At 33.6% G+C, this 19863-nt stretch overlaps 1 protein-coding gene across 1 annotated transcript in view; it reads left to right on the top strand.

The window, feature by feature from the left end:
• Positions 1-19863, top strand: part of MDGA2 (MAM domain containing glycosylphosphatidylinositol anchor 2) — an 855787-nt gene that overhangs the window by 749249 nt on the left and 86675 nt on the right. Inside the window, exon 10 of the mRNA XM_042943085.1 lies at positions 7998-8146. Coding sequence (XP_042799019.1) covers positions 7998-8146 — 149 coding nt within the window. The remainder of the gene's footprint in view (positions 1-7997; positions 8147-19863) is intronic.

Genomic DNA, 19863 nt, shown 5'->3' with positions numbered 1-19863 from the left:
GATAAAGGATATGAATTGTATGAAGCCATTTCATGAGCATATCATAAGAATCCTGCTATATGGCATTTTCTCCACGTGCATCTTTTAAGATTATGCTAATAACCCTTATCAACTTCACAGGTATGTGCATCAAGCAAGAAAAGTTAATGCTTAATAGTTGAGATTTGTCAACTTCTAGGTGATGTTCACACACATTATTCCCTTTGATCTATGTCAGTTTTTATTATATTAGTAATATTCTTTGATGATCTATCAAAGATGACTTGATTATGCCAGCAGTGTTTATTTAAATTTGAAATAAGTCAAAGACAGACAAATACCATACCGTTTCACTTCTATGTAGAATCTGAAAAACAAAACAAATGAACAAACTAAAAAAATTGAAACAGACCCATAAATACAGAGAACTGATGATTGCCAGAGGGAAGGTGGGTAAGGGGGTGAGCAAAACAAGTGATCCAGAGTGTGAGATACAGGCTTCTTGTTATGTAATGGATATGTTGCAGGGAGAAAAGGTACAGCATAGGAAATACAGTTAATGGTATTGTAATAGGTTTGTATGGTGACAGATGGTAGCTACACTTGCGAGCACAGCATAATGTATAGACTTGTGGAATCACTACATTGTACATCAGAAACTAATGTAACATTGTGTGTCAGCTGTGCTTCAATTAAAAAAAATACTCATTAATTCGAGTCTAAAAAAGGTTATTGAAAAAAATGTCATAACAATGACTGGTCATTTGAAAACATATTGACTCTCTCAAACAGTAAGCCAAAGTATGGATGAACATTTCTCTGTCTCAAGTACAAAGGCATTTCACTTTAATGATTTGGTTGGATAATAAATTGCTACATGTCTTGTAATTTTTTTTCACACTCTAAACAATCATTAACTGAAAGATGTTGTCATTGACTTCACAGCTGTATAATTTAGTTATGCTTTTGTTTCCTGAACACATATTGACAAGTTATCACTGTTGAAAAAACTCTTGGCATTCAGTTTATTGCTGCTGTGACATTCACTGTAATTCTAAGATAAATTGTTTTTTTATCAGATACAAGTTTCTTTTGTCAGTGTTACTTAGATATTTTCCATGTTTCCATTCTTCATCTTTCTAGTGAAATGAGAATATGCAGGATTCATCAATTCATTAGTAATTCCTTTATTACATTCTTTTAATGAGATAAGGCCTAATATTAAATATCATATAACTACCAAATATAGGTAACACAGATGAGTATATTGATTCTTTAAAAAAAAAAATTTCCCTTTGACTTCATAGAATTAAACTTTTTGGTCCTCTTATGCCTCCATTTTCAAGATACTAACTTTTACATAGTTTTGAATCAAAACAATAAGCTTTCAGAAGGATAGGATACCAAGAGGTAATGTATCTCTTCACTCTTCTTCCAGGATGAGATGCATACAGTCATTTTCCATCTCAGTTGTAGACTCTAGTGTCCAGTCCAGTCCAGTGCACATTGAAAATTTAGGAGTTTACCCTTAGTATCCAGTCAGAGGACAAATGTTAATTGGGTGTTTATCTGTAATGAGTTTTGACTTCATCCACCTTTCTTCATTTCTCAAATCATGTTTTTGGGTTTTTTGTTTGTTTTTTAACAGCGTCTTCTTGCTGGTTTCCTACTCAGGGCTTTTCACTTATCTACTCCACTCTCTTCTTTCCTACCAATTATAATTAAAACTATAAAGTGGATTTGTATCCTATTCCTGATTTAAAACTTAGAAAAATCTCCATTTCTTTTTTAATTTTTTAAGTTTATTTTACATATTTTGAGAGAGAGCGAGAGAGAGCGAGCGAGAGCATCCCAAGAAGGTTCCACACTGTCAGTGCAGAGCCTGACACTAGGCTGGATCTCACACCATGAGATCATAACCTGAGCAGAAACCAAGAGTTGGACATTTAACTGACTGAGCCTCACAGGCACCCCAGAAAAATCTCCATTTCTATAGAATCATTTCTTTTTCTTTTCTTTTCTTTTTTCTTTTCTTTCCTTTTTAATATGGCTCAAGATTCACTAATTTGAAGACAAGACATGGTTCCAACAATTGCATGTTCTTTCTTCTATCCTGTGGAGGAATGACAGAGCTACATAGATTTTTGCTGTCTGTCTAATAAACTGGCCTCAGTCTTAGCCGGCCTGAGTCTGAACACAATGTGATTTGACTGTGTTTGTTAGCTTCTACTAAAAATGCATACAGGCACAGAGCTGTGATTCTTCTGATATTTAGAAGTCTTGTTTGTTTGTTTAAATCAGTACATCATCAGTGTTTTAAGTTTCCCACGAATCTCTGTAGCCACTTTTCTTATAATAAATACACATTTAAAACATATTAATATTTTTATTATTTTTGATACTTTGCTAGTGTATCTTTTATGAAATTCCTTGATTATTATCATTTTGATTATTAATTTAGTTTTCATTCAATTCATTGATTTCACTGAGTTCTTTTCACTCTGGGAAGTGAAAATCAGTAGATACATATAAAATCTTTTCTCCTACTTAAGTGAGTACTGATTAAAATAATTAGAGAATAATTGGGCTATATGGTAAGTATCAAACATCTTATTATATCAACAAGGCACTTCATAAGTTAGCACTGACCTATTCTTCCTGTCATATTCGAGTACATGAGTGTGTCAGCTGTTATATGACAGCTGATGATATCATCCCTATTCATCAAAAGTGCAGAGTTTGTAGGAAAGGCGGGCATTGCATGCTCGTTATACCAGATCCTGTGATAGTTCTAAAATATTATCTATAATATAGTCCTTTTTTGTTGCCAAGGGCCATGCTTTATTTCTTCTCTTCTTTATCCCTTCATAAGCCACCCTTGTCTGTCCAAACAATTTCTTCTGTAAGATCTGTAAAGGTGTCAAATATGCCCCCTGTGAAGCCTACCTTTGTTCCCAGTAGGGAATATTAGTTATTCTTTCATAGAAGGTCCCATAGTATTGGTTTATCATCCTCTATTGTAATTCTTCAATGCTCTTGGGCATACTTACTTATAAATTCTATTATGTGTTTCTATTTATCTATAGACTAATTCAGCTGTTTATTGGCTTTCTTAGTCATTCATAGTTGAACGTTTTCTTGTTAGTAATGTTGCATTCAGAATTCATATCCATTGAGGTTTAATTAGGATAAATTCTCTGTAGTCTAAATTGAGAATATGTCTTCCAAAAATAACTTGGTATTGGATTTACTCAAGCACTCCAGTGGTATCACTGGCCAACGATGATTTAATATATATATTTAATGATTATGGGGCGCTTGGGTGGCTGTCGGTTAAGCGTCCGACTTCGGCTCAGGTCATGATCTCACAGTTTGTGAGTTCAAGCCCCGTGTCGGGCTCTGTGCGGATGGCTCAGAGCCTGGAGCCTCCTTCAGATTCTGTGTCTCCTCTTCTCTCTGCCCAGCTCATGTGCACTCGCTCTCTCTCTCTCACAATAATAAAATAAAAGTTAAAAATTAATATATATATTTAAAGATTAAATGATGATTTAACATAATTTTTTTGTCATCTTCCTTTGCTGGTGAAGGGAAACTATTTTCTAGTAATCCTATGTCTGAGATAACTGTCTTTACTGCTATGGAAAGTGACATGTTATAGCTTCTTACTAGATCTTCAACTTTTAGCTTATGCATAAAATCATATTTTGAAATACCAATTTAATCACTTTTCAAAAGTTATTTGCCAGAGAGTAAATGTATTTTATACAAATTCTATTTAAAATTGTGAACAATTAAATATTTTATCTATGTATATTTTAAGAATATTTTAAAATTTATGATCTATGAACATAATATATCTAAAAAGTATCTGCTATTTTAGATAATGAACTAGGTCATTTAGTCTAAAAAGATTTAAACTGGGACAACATTGCATAAAAATAAAACTAGAATATAAAAGAGAAAGGAAATTTCTTGGCATGCTTGCTAGAAGGAGAAAAAAAATGCCCACAGAATAAAAAAGAAAAAAAAATATGTTATGAATTCTTTCTGTGTTCAACCAGCAGATGTCATGTTTGGTTGTCAGAGTCTAGGATTATTATAAGGGTATTTCTTTAGTATTATGGTGAGCTTCTTACAAGTGACTGTATAAATATTTAATATGATTAGCTCTGAAATCAGAGAAGAAATGTGTGTGTATGTCACTTTAAAAAATTATTTCTCTAAATGAAATAGAAAGCATTTTATTCAATAAAATTTATACAAAAGAGATTTAGTACAAAATATGTTCTGAAACATAAGCATAATATCTATATTTAACTGTAACTCGTCAAGATTTCTTGTCAGTAATTATTTATTACTATTCAATATTGTGCACCATCTAAAAACTTTTTCATCATTTTTAATGTTTATTTACTTTTAAGAGAGAGAGAGAGGGAGAGGGAGGGGCAGAGAGAGAGAGGGAGACACAGAATCTGAAGCAGGCTCCAGGCTCTGAGCTGTCAGCACAGAGCCCAACGCGGGGCTCAAACTCACGAACTGTGAGACCGTGACCTGAGCCTAAGTCAGACACTCATCCAACTGAGCCACCCAGGCACCCCGAAAACCTTTTTCATCTTTAATTCTAAGGTTGTGCAGTTCAACTAAAATTAAAAAAAGTAAAAACACAAAACTTCTAATTAAAATAAAACTTTCTCTGTTTTTTTAATTTCACAAATCAAAGTCAAATTTGTAATGGAGCCTTTTTTATTTGATTTTTTATTTATATCAAGTTTCACACATCATCACCATTTCTTTGTTCCTAAATCTCTTTATTGTCATAGGAGATATTGGAACAGATCATTTCTAAATTATTTTCTAATCTGATTGTCCATGAAAGATTACTGCATATTATGTTACTCACAATAATACAGATATATCAACGAAAATAAAATATTTTTGAAAATATTCTGGAAAGCCTTTATAATATTCTGCAATTAAATATACAGATGATGGAATTTTACACTGAAATTTGGATCTATTTGGAGTGTTAGATGATCTTGAAAATAGATCTTGATTAATTCATATTATTCATAGGATCATGAGGATTTTCTTAATTTCAAGGTCTAACTGCTTCAATAACCTTAAAAGTATTTATTTAGGTAAACAATGAGTTCTAGAATTATGGCTATTTGCATTTATGACAGACAGCCTATTACCCTACTGGCACTAAACAAAAAACAGGATTATATTACAGGCAATAGAAACATGCAATGGAATCTGTAAATTACTATCATTTCTACAGTTAAAGTAATACAGTAAACAGCAGGCACATGTTTCATAGCACCCAATAGATCTGCGACTCAGTGGTACTTTAAGGGCCACCTTGTGGCTATTCACCATCTCAGACCTGCTAAATGATTAGTAGGTATTGATTAAATACCTCTAGCAAAGAGAAAATAAATCAATGAAGTAGATCATTCCATATTCAGAAAGGATTGGGAGAACATTTCTACATCAAAATGTGTTTCCTTCTAATAGCTACCTGCTGGTATTCATCTTATTTCATAGGTCTGTTAAAATTTGTCTGATCTTCTTTCTCTGTGATAGAATTTCAACTCTTAGAAAACTGCATTTGCCCTTTTTTGAGAGATTTTTTTTTTGTCCTTTTCTATGCTAAACAGCCACAGGTTGTGACTCTACTCTGTGTACTCATTCCATTTGAATGTGTCCTTCATTTTATAAACAGTAATGCTTAGGACTAAATTTAGTACCGCTGCATTTCCCCCTTGGTTAAAAAACAAAAGCACCCCCCCTCCAAAAAAAAACCCTACTGAGACTATTACTTCATTAATTAAATCATCACTAGTCTCTAATGAAAACCCTCCAGGTTTGCATTACTTACTTAAGCAGCTCACTTGCTTCATTTTTACGTTTTGGATGCTTACTTTTAATCAAAACCCCTAGCTCTTTAAGCTACTACTAAATGCACGTCCTCAATAACATTTTGAGAAATTTGGTCTCAAATAAAAGTTGCCAGTGACATTTTGGGTATTGATTTCTTCATTCAGAGCATTATTTTCCACCTAGATTTTGCCCTTCAGTCTTGCGAACAATAAATTTGTGCTATCACTTAGTAATAGGTAAAAATACCATAAAAAGATAAAAGAGGCAATAAAGTGAATGTGATGGCTCTTTTCTAGAGAGTTCCTTCTATGCAGGAGACCTCCTTTTTAATTCATTTCCAATTCAACTGAATGAATATTCACGGAACATTTTTTTAAGTCACAGAATATTGATGTGGGAGGCTTTTCCAAATGTTATCAAAGTTCAGATATTTGATTCCATGTAATTTTGCTGGTAAAAGTATCAAAAATCTAATTCAGCTCACCCGATGCTATTTTTTCCTGGTGAACATCTCTGGGTAATAGAGCTATCACTTCTCTTCTTAGTGGGCAAAACCCATTTTTTAACTATCCTTTAGAAATGTTTATGGGCCAGAGAGCCTGGGTGGCTCAGTCAGTTAAGTGTCGTCCAACTTCGGCTTAGGTCATGATCTCAAAGTTTGTGAGTTTGAGCCCTGCGACGGACTCTGTTGCTGACAGCTCAGAGCCTGGAGCCTGCTTCATATTCTGTGTCTCCCTCTCTCTCTTTGCCCCTTCTCCAATCACTCACTATCTCTCTCTCTCAAAAATAAATAAACATTAAAAAAAATTTTTTTACAGGCCAGCTCTTCTGCAACGATTAGATGATAGATGAGTAGTGATGAAGAAATATGAAAAACCAGGTAATAGAAGTTCCCACAGAAAGAAACCCAGGAGGAAAAACCCAGGAGGCCATTTAATGTTTAATTTTTATAAAATAAAAAACAGAAAAGATGTTGAATGAGGGATGATAAATGTACAACTTATTAACTCATCATTCAGTAGGAATTGCAAAGTTATTTGAAAAGTCTAAGAAAATGTTAGTATTTTCTATGAGGACAGAGGCCATACTTCGTTCATTGTGTCCCTAATGCTTAGTATACTACATGGCATTTAATAGGCTCCCCTTTAATGTTGTTGATGTAATAAATAAATACATTATTGGTAAAAAAAATGAAGTATGAAAAAATCTGTTTTTCAGAATATCAGGAGTTGGATCTATCATTCCAAGTGGTCTGTACATTTTTCAACTTGGAACTTGGAAAAAAAAAAAAAGAGATGGTTTATATATGTTATATACACTATATGCACTTCAGATATTCTTAAAATCTAAATAAAAGCCTCTTTGTTATTGGCCCAAGTTCTTATGTCACTGTGTTGTTTGGGCAATTTCAAATTTACTGACCAAACACAATATAAACACAGATTTTCATTTTTACTAATTTGTTTTTACAGAATTGATCATTCACTTGCTGAAATACTACTTTTGACTTCTTGGATGCCACAATTTTTATTTTCCTCCTGTTGACTGGTTTATTCCTTCTCACACTTTGTCAGGGTTATCTTCTCTCACCATTCTTAATGCTGGATTGCTTCAGGGTTAGGCCTTAGTCGTCTTCTCTATCTATTCACAACCCCTTGGTGACCTCATCAATCTCATGGCTTTCAATTTAAAATCTATTTATATGCGTATGGTTAGCAAGAGTATATAGCTCTAATCCTGGCCCCTTCCTGAATTCGAGACTAGTATATCCCACTTGATGACTCCATTTGTATCATTTAAACTGTTCAAAAGTAACTTTCTGAAGTTCTGCCCCCAAATTTGATCCTCCCATGGGCTTTCATCTCAGTTGATGGAAACTCCATTCTTTCTTGGACAAAAAACTTATAGTTGTCCTTGATTCTTCTCTTCCTCTCACGCTCTTCATCTAATCAGCCAGGAAATCTTCCTGTATCTATGCTCAGAATTCTCCAGAAAGTTGATTAGATTTTAATAATATGACTTTTCAAGTAGAAGAATTACTCATGGCACACATGGTAGAATGTGGTAAGAGGGTCAAAAAGAATATGCATGTTTAATGTGTCATCATTAAATTTAAGCACTCTTTCTATTTTTAGGAAAGGCCTATGCTCCAGAATTCTATTATGATACCTACAATCCTGTGTGGCAGAACAGACACCGTGTTTATTCTTACAGTCTACAGTGGACACAAATGAATCCTGATGCAGTAGATCGGATTGTTGCATACCGGTTGGGTATTAGGCAGGTGAGAAAGAAATTTATTCAGTGACTTTTTTTTTTCTCTCTTTGTGGTTCTCTGTGAAGACCTTGTTATTATGATTTATTCCTCTAAATTTTTAATCATTTTGCATAAATTCCAGAATATATTTTTCCATATGAAAGATAATTGTGCTTTACACAGAATTGTTTGGAATTATTTACGAATGTTTGGATTAACTTTTGCATTTTCTGCTGTGACAGCAGACATTCTAAAGTGATATCCTTTGAGCCTTCTGAAATCCTTCATCACTAGATATGCTATAGAAATTACACTGTATTACTGCTATGAAAGAAACTTATTTAAGATGTGCTTACACTTACCTATAATGCGTAATTCTTTGTCTTGTTTCCTAAGGAGTTAGAAGTCTTAGTTATTTTTACTCTAAAGGTTTCAAAGTACATAGAGAGGTTGTTTTAAGAATGAATTTAATATATTGGAAGAATAGAAATATTTTAGTAAAATGAGCAAAAACAATCAAGTATGTTTTCCTAAAGTAGCTAAAGATTATGGGTTATGTGAAAATAAATATTTTCAAGTGAACCATCGTTAAACCAAATTATCCCTTGTTGGTGTAAATGATATTTTTTAAATTTAAATGTGGGTCTTTACATTGATTCCTGTTACATAGTATATTATCTGGAGTGACTGTTTCAACATAACAAAACATTTTTGAAGAGTTATTTGATGACTATATAATCTATTAGCTTTCCCTCAAAACTTTATATTATCCCCAGACTTGTAAAGTGTTATTCCACTTCCTTGATGAAATAACAGAATAGCATTTTGAGTTTCCACAACAGAAAGGACAAAGTTTGCTTGGAGAAGATTGATCAACCATCATTAATCCCCTCAGTTGTATTATCATAAAACCAGTGTTTTTCTACCTTGTTCACAAAGTTATAATAAAAGACTATGTAAGATACATTATTCAAATTAAGATATATTGTGAGTTGAATATTCATGTCTTTCCTGTCTAATCTAATCTAAATGAAAAAATAAAAATCTTTTTTCTAGTAAATACATCCTGGCGTTTGAAAATTGCCACTTTCTTGTCTAAGTATTCATAGGTCGCTGATAGAGCAGACAGCAGGGTATCATTGAGAAACTTTATTATTCCCCTTTTGCTTCAGTCACTAAGGAAATCTGAGTAAATCCCAAACCTGTATCGAAATTGTTTGTTCTACTCATTCTAATGTGATGACAATTTTCCCTAATAAAGAAAATATAAACAAGAAAGGTTAGCAGTTCTTTTTCCTTCAGCTGGTGGACTTTTTTTCTTTTTTTTCTTCTTAAGCTAACATTTTTAGATCTTTCATATTTACAGCATCTTAGGGCATTCTTGACTTTAGACATGTCAACTCATTTTCTGCGTCCTTACCACTTGATTTGGTCATTCACATTCATCTTTCATTATCTGTATTTTGAGATCTCTAAGAACCGAATACCAAATTGTTATTTGTAAAATTGTTATTTTCCTTAGGTGTCTTTTCCTTTTTTTCTGGTTATAACTTTATTTGCAATGATAAAGTCAGAATTTCATCTTTAGCTTCTTACTTTCTTCTTCAGATGCACTTTCTTACAGTATCTGGGTAATGGCCCATTGCTCCTGTAAACTGAAGGGCTGCCTATTTTGGGTCTGCAGAATTTACCCAACTCTGCTCATCATTACCTTGCTTTACTCTCCTGTCTCTCAAAACCTCCATTCCCAATGTCTCCACTGTGTATGCAGCTACCTTCTCTCTAAGTCAGATTTAGCAGAAAAGCAGTTGCCATTAGAGCCGTTCCTCCCAAATTAATTTGAGCAGAATCAGATTTCCTTCTAAGAGGGATCCAACTAATTGAAGCCCTTCCTTCTGTCCACATCTTGTACTCATTATTAATAAACTACTTTCTGTATTATGTTTCACAATGATCACTACCCTATTTTCCAATGGCAGTTTCTCTTCAGATTTTCCTCTCCTACATTAGCATCTCCTATAAATTCTTATTTTTACATATCTGGATCATAGAACTAGTATATAACTCTCTGATATGCACTGATGCACATTTCCTAGTCACTGTGGTGTTCCTTGTGAACAAATTAGACAATTTCCCTCTACTCTGCTACTCTAGAATAAATTATATATGAGTGTATATGTGTGTATAAATTTCCTCTATGTTTTTTTCAAATTATGCATTCCAGACATATCTGGCTTCCAATTCTAGCCAATCTAGCCTCATCATTTTTTAACTATATAACCTGGAGCAGATTTCTGAACATACCTATACCTAGATTCCTACCCTGTAAATTGAATATAATGATACCTTTTGGGCAATTGGATGTGGAGTGGAATGCATTCCACACTTGCCCCACAGGCCAGCTTCCCTTGTGCAGGGCATTCCTTACATAAACATCTGTTGGAGTTCTCATATTCAGTTACCAGAATTGTGTAAGGAGTTAAAAAAAAAAAAAAAGGACATTTTATGATCTTAATATGTCTACTATTTTTTAGTTGCATTCGGTATACTGTATATCCTAGGCCTAAGTATTATTCCAAACCATGATTTTCACGAAGTAGTTTCTAGACAATTTTGTCCCTTTGTCTTATTTTCATTTCAAACTTGTCTTCCATAATATCCATTTTACTGATTCACATTTTTCTCTTCCACCTTGAGTCTTAGTTTAAAGCCTTCTTGATCAGATCAGTAAGTCTGCTGCTAATACTATTCTTTCCAAGTTTGTGAGATTCATGCCATCCACTAGAGGAAAATGTATTTCTGATGTTATGAGCCATAGTCTGGAAAACCGTTCCCGTCTCTGACACGATTTTGAAGCTAACTCTTTCCTTGCCAAACATTCTCTCTGGACTTCTTTATTATTTGGATTTTCTTTTATATTTAGAAATAAGTATAATTTTATCTTAGGGTGCTTTTTTACAATGTTCCATTTTAGTTCGTAATTTTACTTGCATTATGTCTTGCCACAGAAGAGGAACTCTGTTATGTTTTGGGTAGTGTCTCAATAAAGAGTAATGGCCGCATGCTGTTCTGCCAACGTGAGTAGGAAAACAAGGTTTGTAGAACAGAGAGAATAGGTTTATCTGCTTCTATTTTCCCCACTACCATGTCCTTTATACCTTACCTTTACACGAAAAATCTTTACATGCAAAATAGCCTCAAAAGGCAAAATTTCTTTTGAAGATCTCCTTATACATCAAAGCTTAGGATGGTAGGGCAAAGGCATTCTGGATATAATGAAAGTGATACAGTACTTTTAAGAATATCCCCTGCTTAATAAAAGGAAACAAAGATATTAATGTAAAATATGGTTTTTTTTATATATTGTCTTAGAAAATTTAGATTTCTTCTTTCATTGGCATGTACATTTAGGTATTAACATTTTTAAAGACACAATACCAGCATTTTTAACAGAAATCACTCTTGCATTCTGATCTGATGATCACTGTAATAAAGATTTTATATTACATACAAATGGCCTTTTTCATCCCCCAAGCTATCACAGAATCTTGAATCAAGAGCTTTTGAATATAATCAATATAACTTGCATGATTTTGAAATAAACACTGCTAGGAATGTAACCTCAACCAAATGGATTTTATAAATGGATTAAATGGCTTAAAAATGTTTTTTTTTTTTTTCCCTAATAACTAACATTTATACCTTTGATTATGAGACCAGTTTTTCCTCGAGGGATTATTAATAATTTATGTCACACATTTCCTGTTTTTTAAGACTTATTTCTTTGGGGGCTCCTGGGTGGCTCAGTCGGTTAAGCATCCGACTTTGGCTCAGGTCATGATCTCACAGTCCCTGAGTTCAAGCCCCGTGTCAGGCTCTGTGCTGACAGCTCAGAGCCTGGAGCCTGCTTCGGATTCTGTCGCTCCCTCTCTCTTTGCCCCTCCCCTGCTCATGCTCTGTCTCTCTCTTTCTCAAAAATAAATTTAAAAAATTTAAAAAAAGACTTATTTATTTGGCCAGTATTTTTATTTTGAGCATATATATCTAAATAATTTCTTCTACCCACAAAATATGTAGGTTATCTAGTGCAGAGCACCTCCCCTTTTATGTCAAACATATTACGTAATACATTTCTGTATTAGATGAAGTCTGTAAAACAAATCTGATTCTTAAAAATTAATGGCAAATTCAATTCTAGAGAGCCCTACTTTGTTTTTAAGCCAGAAACTGTTAGAAACCTTGTTACCTATTATTAAATTCAGGTGATAAAATTACTGCTGTGTTATTAAACCCACAACTGGATAGAGTTGGTGAGCTGAACCTGGCATTTCTGTAGCTTTCTGGTAAATGGATAATTACTTCAATTAAATTATTTAGTCTATATTTAAATATGATGAAAATTCCCTTCGAATTTGAGTATTGGCTTATATACTTTTCTTAGAAGTTGCTGCAGTGTATTTGAGAAAAAAAGAACACTGGTGTTCCGGAATCACTGCTTTAAGAGACTTGAAAAGAGAACAGATACATCATATGAAGTTAAAAAATGTAATATGTGGGAAAAAAGTTTTCTCAAAATCTTAATATCTTTAATTTATACTTTTTAGGCTCAGCTAAGCAATTGTTTAATCTCCTTAGACAGCTACTAGCCCCACAATTATTTGCTTCATTTGTTGCTTAACAGGAAAGAGAAAAGGTTATTTGAATGTCTGCTTTCCTTGGTATCTAAGGAATTAAGGAACAAGCAAAACTGTTTCTAAGTTATCTGAAGGTACCATAAACATCGTTTGGCCGCATTTGAAACACACACAGCTATAGTTTTAATAATAAAGGATTGTGAAGTTTTATACAGTTTCTTTTTTATACTCTGTCATAGAGATGCGCAATGAATGTGGCTTTTTGACTGTCATCCTTGGAAAGTAGGATGTTTTATTGAATAAGATGAAATGCCTCTGTTCTTGTCTTCTTGTCTTTTTAAGTTATGATATATTAGGGGCACCTGGGTGGCTCAGTCGGTGGAGTTTCTGACTTTGGCTCGGGTCATGATCTCACGCTCTGTGAGTTCGAGCCCCGCATTGGGCTCTGTGCTGACAGCTCAGAGCCTGGAGCCTGCTTCCAATTCTATGTCTCCCTCTCTCTCTGACCCTCCCCTGTTCATGCTCTGTCTTAAAAATAAATAACCGTTAATTTTTTTTTAAGTTATGATATATTATAATGCTTAGAATTATCATCTTCATTTGACCACTCAGTCAATAAAACTTTAAGTAAGTTAACCCTATGGCGATTACCAGGAGTTCAAAAAAGAAGCATTGCCCTCAGTGTCTTGTTAAAGTGAGCTATAATAGGACTATGTACAAAATGCCATAGAAACAACTATAAAAGCAATAAGTACTGCAAAGTAGGATGGGTAAGAGATGTGATCACCAAGTTAGTGACTTGTTTATTAGTTTTTATAGATTTATACTCAATTTTTTTCATAAATGGTAATCACTAATATAGACTAATCAAGAAATCACTAATTATGAATATACTTTTTTGCATAATTATTACATGAATTTATTATAAATTTAATTTTACTCTTTATACATGTGACTATAAAACTGAGCTATAGTTTATTTTTCCTTACATTTAAAACATTTTTGTTATTTTATTAAATAATTTATTGCTTATTGTTGTTTACTTACGTTTTACTATTATACTATATCATAGCAGTTAAAAAGTTTTAATGTATGGGGGCACCTGGATGGCTCAGTTAGTTGGGCATCTGACTTCTCAGGTCATAATCTCATGGCTTGTGGTTCAAGCCCCACATCGGGCTCTGTGCTGACAGCTCAAAGCCTGGAGCCTGCTTTGGATTCTCTGTCTCCCTCTCTCTCTGCCCCACTCCTTCACTCATGTTCTCTCTCTCAAAAATAAATATTATTTTTTTTAATTTATAAATGTATTATATACACAAATGACCATATGTATGACCATTGTGGTTATTAATATTGCTAAGTACCTCATTTAATGTATTGATAGAAACAAAAATTTAAGGAGCATGGAGTATAATTGATCATGGGGAATGACTTTTTGTACTTTAGCAACTCGTGTAAAGAAGTACTGGCAGTCTACAGATGCTGAAGTAAAATGATAGAATAAGACAGAATGAGATTAATGTATATGATTGGCTTAAGCCAATTGGACAGATTTCATTGAGAGAGATGTTTGGAGGAACCATTTGACATAGGTTGACATTTCATACTGGCCCAGGGAAATCTGTGGAGAATTGATAGATAATGTGGATTCACTGTATAGTCTTAATTCGTGAATAAAATGACATGTTCTGTAGATTCATCTGATCATATCACACATAGTATATTAAATTATATTATAATAGAGGCAGAGAAGAAAATTAGGAACGTTTGAAGTAAGGTTGAGTAAGATTTACATTAGAGTAGTGAAAGGGGAGAGAGAAAAATTGAATTAAGAAAATGTTGAAATGGGCAGAACTTGAATATTGATTTGATTTGTGAGAAACAGTTTTTAAAAGTACAATGACCTTTGTTTTCTGCCATTTACTTCAATCTCTTTAGTGAATGTTCTGGAAATCATCAAGTATATAGATGAAGAAGAGAGCAGGCAATGGAGAGAAAGGTAGAGAAGCCATTTTGTTAATGGTCTCTTTGGCTCTGGAAAAGAAATAAGCCATATGCCAGTTCATAAAAAGTGGCTATCTCCATCTTCCAAATGAAAGACACCACACATATATACTTCATTCATTCCATAAATACTAACTTCACAATTTATTTTTTAGGAGGAATAAATAGGATACATTTGAAAGACCTGGACAAGTCAAGGGCCTTTCTGTGAAAGCCTTTGCAAAATAGGGTTATGTTGTCTTGGAAAATTCCAACTATTTCCTGAAGAGTTTTTCTGAGTCTGTGGCCCTTTGTACATATTTCATTTTATGTAGTAATACTACTCAGAAAAATTAATGAAAATTTTCCTTTTACTTGACCCTGAGTGAGATAGAAAATGAGCAACCTTGAAGAGACTTTGGAGTGAAAGATTGTTAAATTATTGATAAAAATAAGATATTGAATCAAAGTTTGCAAGAATGCTCAGATTTTTAAGTTGAACTTGTTAAATTTGAGTGATAGTAAACATAAAACAAAAAAAGGTAGCCTGGACAGGAATGTGCTACTAGAATTTGAGTGAACAATTCTCCTTGAAAATATAAATTTATAGACCAGAAGCATTAGACCTGAGAACTGAAGATAGCAAAAATGTAGAGACATAAATTTACTGCATTAAGACAGTGAGGATAGAAGTTCTAGTGAAAAAAGAAATAACTAAGAGGTAGAAAAATCTATATCATGTAAACTAAGGGAAAGGTATGTGAATACATGCCTGAAAAAGGGGGCGGGGGGGTTGTATTCATACATTTAAATAAATTTTAAAAGTTTAAAAAGGCCTGCAGTTTAAAAATACCAGATACTGACAAACCAGTGTTGCTTTTTTATTTAAGGTGAACAATTAAGAGGGGAATGGAAAAAATAAATGTAGATAGGTTTAATATTATTTCAAGGTCAAGTGTTAAAAAATCTAACTGAGCTGAACCTATCTTGGCTGTCCATTTGAATCAGTATTTTGTTAAGAGGAAAACAGAAGACTCATATATTTCTTTGGATAAGAGAACACTTCTCACACGTCTAAGTTGTATCTTTTGTAGTCTGTAAATAAGTGTTTTATGGGTTCCAAGAATTTGCTCCCAAAGAAACTGTCCAGAAGACCTATTTATGTTATATTCTGTGCTATTATATATTATAACATTATATAATATATAATATACTATATATTCATGGTCTTAAATGACTAGGACTGTAGAGTTCACCGGAAAACATTCATTCATTCAAATACTTTTAAGGGAAAAAAATATCAAAACTTAAAATGGAGAATGAAGTTTGGATTAAGAATCCGTTTTTAAATTAAGCTTTTATTTTAATTACAGTATAGTCAACATACAGTATTAGTTTAGTTTTAGGTGTATAATGTAGTGATTCAACACTTCTGTGCATTACTTAATGCTCTACTCTTAATCCCATCACATATTTCACCCATTCCCCACCAACCTCCCCTCTGATAACCATCAGTTTCATGAGCTTGTTCTCTACAGTTAAGAATCTGTTTCTTGGTTTATCTCTCTTTTTTTTTTCTTTGTTCATTTGTTTTTTTCCCTTAAATTGCACAAATGAGTGAAATCATATAGTATTTTTCTTTCTCTGACTTATTTTGCTTAGCATTATGCTCTCTAGCTCCATCCATGTTGTTGCAAATGGCAAGATTTCATTCTTTTTTATGGCCAAGTAATATTCTATTGCACATATATCCACTTCTTTTTTATCCACTCATCTATTGGTAGACACTTGGATTCATGTTCCTTTTTTCAGGCTTCAACACTATGCAAGTTGTTTGTTTCAATGTAGATTTACTTATTGATGTATAGTTTATATTTGTAGTCTATGTACTATGTCTATTAATAAACTGATCATCCTGGTTTCTTTGTGTTATAGCAGTTGCTCTCAAATTTGAGTGTACATCAGAATCACCTATAGTGCTTCATAAAACAGTTGCTGCACCCCACTTCGACAGGTTCTAGTTTAGTGAGTCTGGGGTATGGCCCAAGTATTTGTATTTTTAACAACTTCCTGTGTGAACTTGATAAAGCTATATCAGGGCCATACTTTGGAACCATTCTGTATTGAAGGGACTAAGATCAGATTCCATTTTCATCTTTTGACATTTTCTCATAATAGCATTCCTATATGATCTCAGTATTTAAAAAGTGTATAAATGCTGTTTAAGCACAGTGCTTGGCATATGCTGCTCAACACCATTTTTGGAATTAATGATTTTGAAATTTACATGTTATAATGAGTAAATTATAAGGGGTACAATGACTTCCAACCAGAGAGGTATCCTTTTGTTATGCCTGAATTGATGCATTTCCAAGACCAGTGATTATTAACATATTCTCAGTCTACCATTAATCTTCAAGATGTATCTGGTATACTGAGAACTTAAATGCAAATATTTTCCTTAGTTCTTCTGGGCAAGATATGCACAGTTCCTTAGGCTTATATTTGTATATACTTTTAAAGATTTTTTACAAGAAACCTATAAATGGAGTGTTAAAAGTTAACTTACTTATGGTATGTGTAAACTAAAATTTGCATTTGGTAGTTTTCTAATGACTGACTCGGTGCCTCATCAAGGAATGTTACTACTTCAAAACACTGTTATAACTTCTAAGTGATCATTCCCTCAAGTTTCAAAAATGAATGATTGTCAGATGCTCTTCAATTGACAACCACTTTCTATTGCTTCTTTTCATTTTTAATTATAAATTACCATCAATTTATCTTTATCATTTTCACTTTAATTCTTCACATTTCATAAGTTGTCTGAAAATGTGGATCGTATATATTTTTACACTTACTTTCATGACATAAAACTTAACTAAAGTAGCTGGAAGAATATTTACCTTTGAGTGATGAATGCTGAACATGAAAGATTTCAAAAAAATTACATTAACTACAATCGTACAGTTGCTTGATACTGGATTGTCAGATACTCCAAGTTTCTGTTCTGTGTTTTAAAAAGTTCAAACAAGAAATGAAAACAATCATAACGTGTTTAGTGGACTCCAAGTTCTGAAAACCATTTATGAAAAGATGGAGCAAGAAGTTGAGAAAAATTTGAAGGCAATAGTTTGAATAGAACAGGAATGACTTATTCTTACCAGTTCTTTTTTTTCAATTTTTTAAAATTTACATCCAAATGAGTTAGCATATAGTGCAACAATGATTTCAGGAGTAGGTTCCTTAGTGTCCCTTACCCATTTAACCCATCACCCCTCCCACAGCCCCTCCAGTAACCCTCTGTTTGTTCTCTATATTTAAGAGCCTCTTCTGTTTTGTCCCTCTCCCTGTTTTATATTATTTTTGTTTCCCTTCCCGTATCCTCATCTGTTTTGTCTCTTAAAGTCCTCATATGAGTGAAGTCATATTATTTTTGCTTTTCTCTGACTGACTAATTTCACTTAGCTTAATACCCTCCAGTTCCATCCATGTAGTCGCAAATGGCAAGATATCATTCTTTTTGATTGTCGAGTAATACTCCATTGTGTGTGTGTGTGTGTGTGTGTGTGTGTGTGTGTGTGTGTGTATATATATCACTTCTTCTTTATTCATTCATCCATCAATGGATATTTGGACTCTTTCCATACTTTGGCTATTGTTGATAGTGCTGCTATAAACATGGGGTGCATGTGTCCCTTCAAAACAGGACACCTGTATCCCTTGAATAAATGCCTAGTAGTGCAATTGTTGGGTCGTAGGGTAGTTCTATTTTGAGGGTTTTTTTTTGAGGAAGCTCCATACTGTTTTCCAGAGGGGCTGCACCAGCTTGCATTCCCACCAACAACGCAAAAGAGATCCTCTTTCTCCATATCCTCGCCAAAATCTGTTGTTGCCTGTGTTGTTAATGTTAGCTATTTTGACAGGAGTAAGGTGGTATCTCATTGTGGTTTTGATTTCTATTTCCCTGATGATGAGTGATGTTGAGCATTTTTTCATGTGTCGGTTGGCCATCTGGATGTCTTCTTTGGAGAAGTGTCTATCCGTGTCTTTTGCCCATTTCTTCACTGGATTATTTGTTTGTTGGGTGTTGAGTTTGATAAGTTCTTTATAGATTTTGGATACTAACCCTTTATCTGACATGTTGTTTGCAAATATCTTCTCCCATTCTGTCGGTTGCCTTTTAGTTTTGCTGATTGTTTCCTTTGCTGCGCACGAGCTTTTTATTTTGATGAGGTCCCAATAGTTCATTTTTTGTTTTTGTTTCCCTTGTCTCTGGAGGTGTTGAGTAAGAAGTTGCTGTGGCCAATATCAAAGAGGTGTTTGCCTACCTTCTCCTCAAGGATTTTGATGGCTTCCTGTCTTACACTGAGGTCTTTCATGCATTTTGAGTTTATTTTTGTATATGGTGTAAGAAAGTGGTCCAGGTTCATTCTTCTGCATGTCGCTGTCCAGTTTTCCCAGCACCACTTGCTGAAGAGACTGTCTTCATTGCATTGGATATTCTTTCCTGCTTTGTCAAAGATTAGTTGGCCATACATTTGTGGGTCCATTTCTGGGTTCTCTGTTCTGTTCCATTGATCTGAGTGTCTGTTTTTGTGCCAGTAACATACTTTTTTTTTTTCATACTCTCTTGATGATTACAGCTTTGTAGTATAGCTTAAAGTCTAGGATTGTGATGCCTCCTGCTTTAGTTTTCTTTTTCAAGAATGCTTTGGCTATTCGGGGTCTTTTCTGGTTCCATAAAAATTTTAGGATTATTTGTTCTACTTCTGTGAAGAATGCTGGTGTTATTTTGGTAGGGATTGTATTGAATATGTAGATCGCTTTGTGTAGTATCGACGTTTTAACAATATTTGTTCTTCCTATCCAGGAGCATGGAATCTTTTTTCCTTTGTGTGTGTGTGTGTGTGTGTGTGTCTTCTTCAATTTCTTTCATAAGGTTTCTATAATTTTCAGTGTATGGATTTATCACCTCTTCGTTTAGATTTATTCCTAGGTATTTTATGGGTTTTGGTGCAACTGTAAATAGGATCGATTCCTTGATTTTCTTTCTGTCACTTCATTGTTGGTGAATAGGAATGCAACCAAATGCTGTGTGTTGGTTCTATATCCTGCAACTTTGCT

Source organism: Panthera leo, chromosome B3 (genome assembly GCF_018350215.1).
Source record: "Panthera leo isolate Ple1 chromosome B3, P.leo_Ple1_pat1.1, whole genome shotgun sequence".
NCBI lineage: Eukaryota > Metazoa > Chordata > Mammalia > Carnivora > Felidae > Panthera > Panthera leo.
This window is presented reverse-complemented; position numbering and strand designations above follow the sequence as displayed.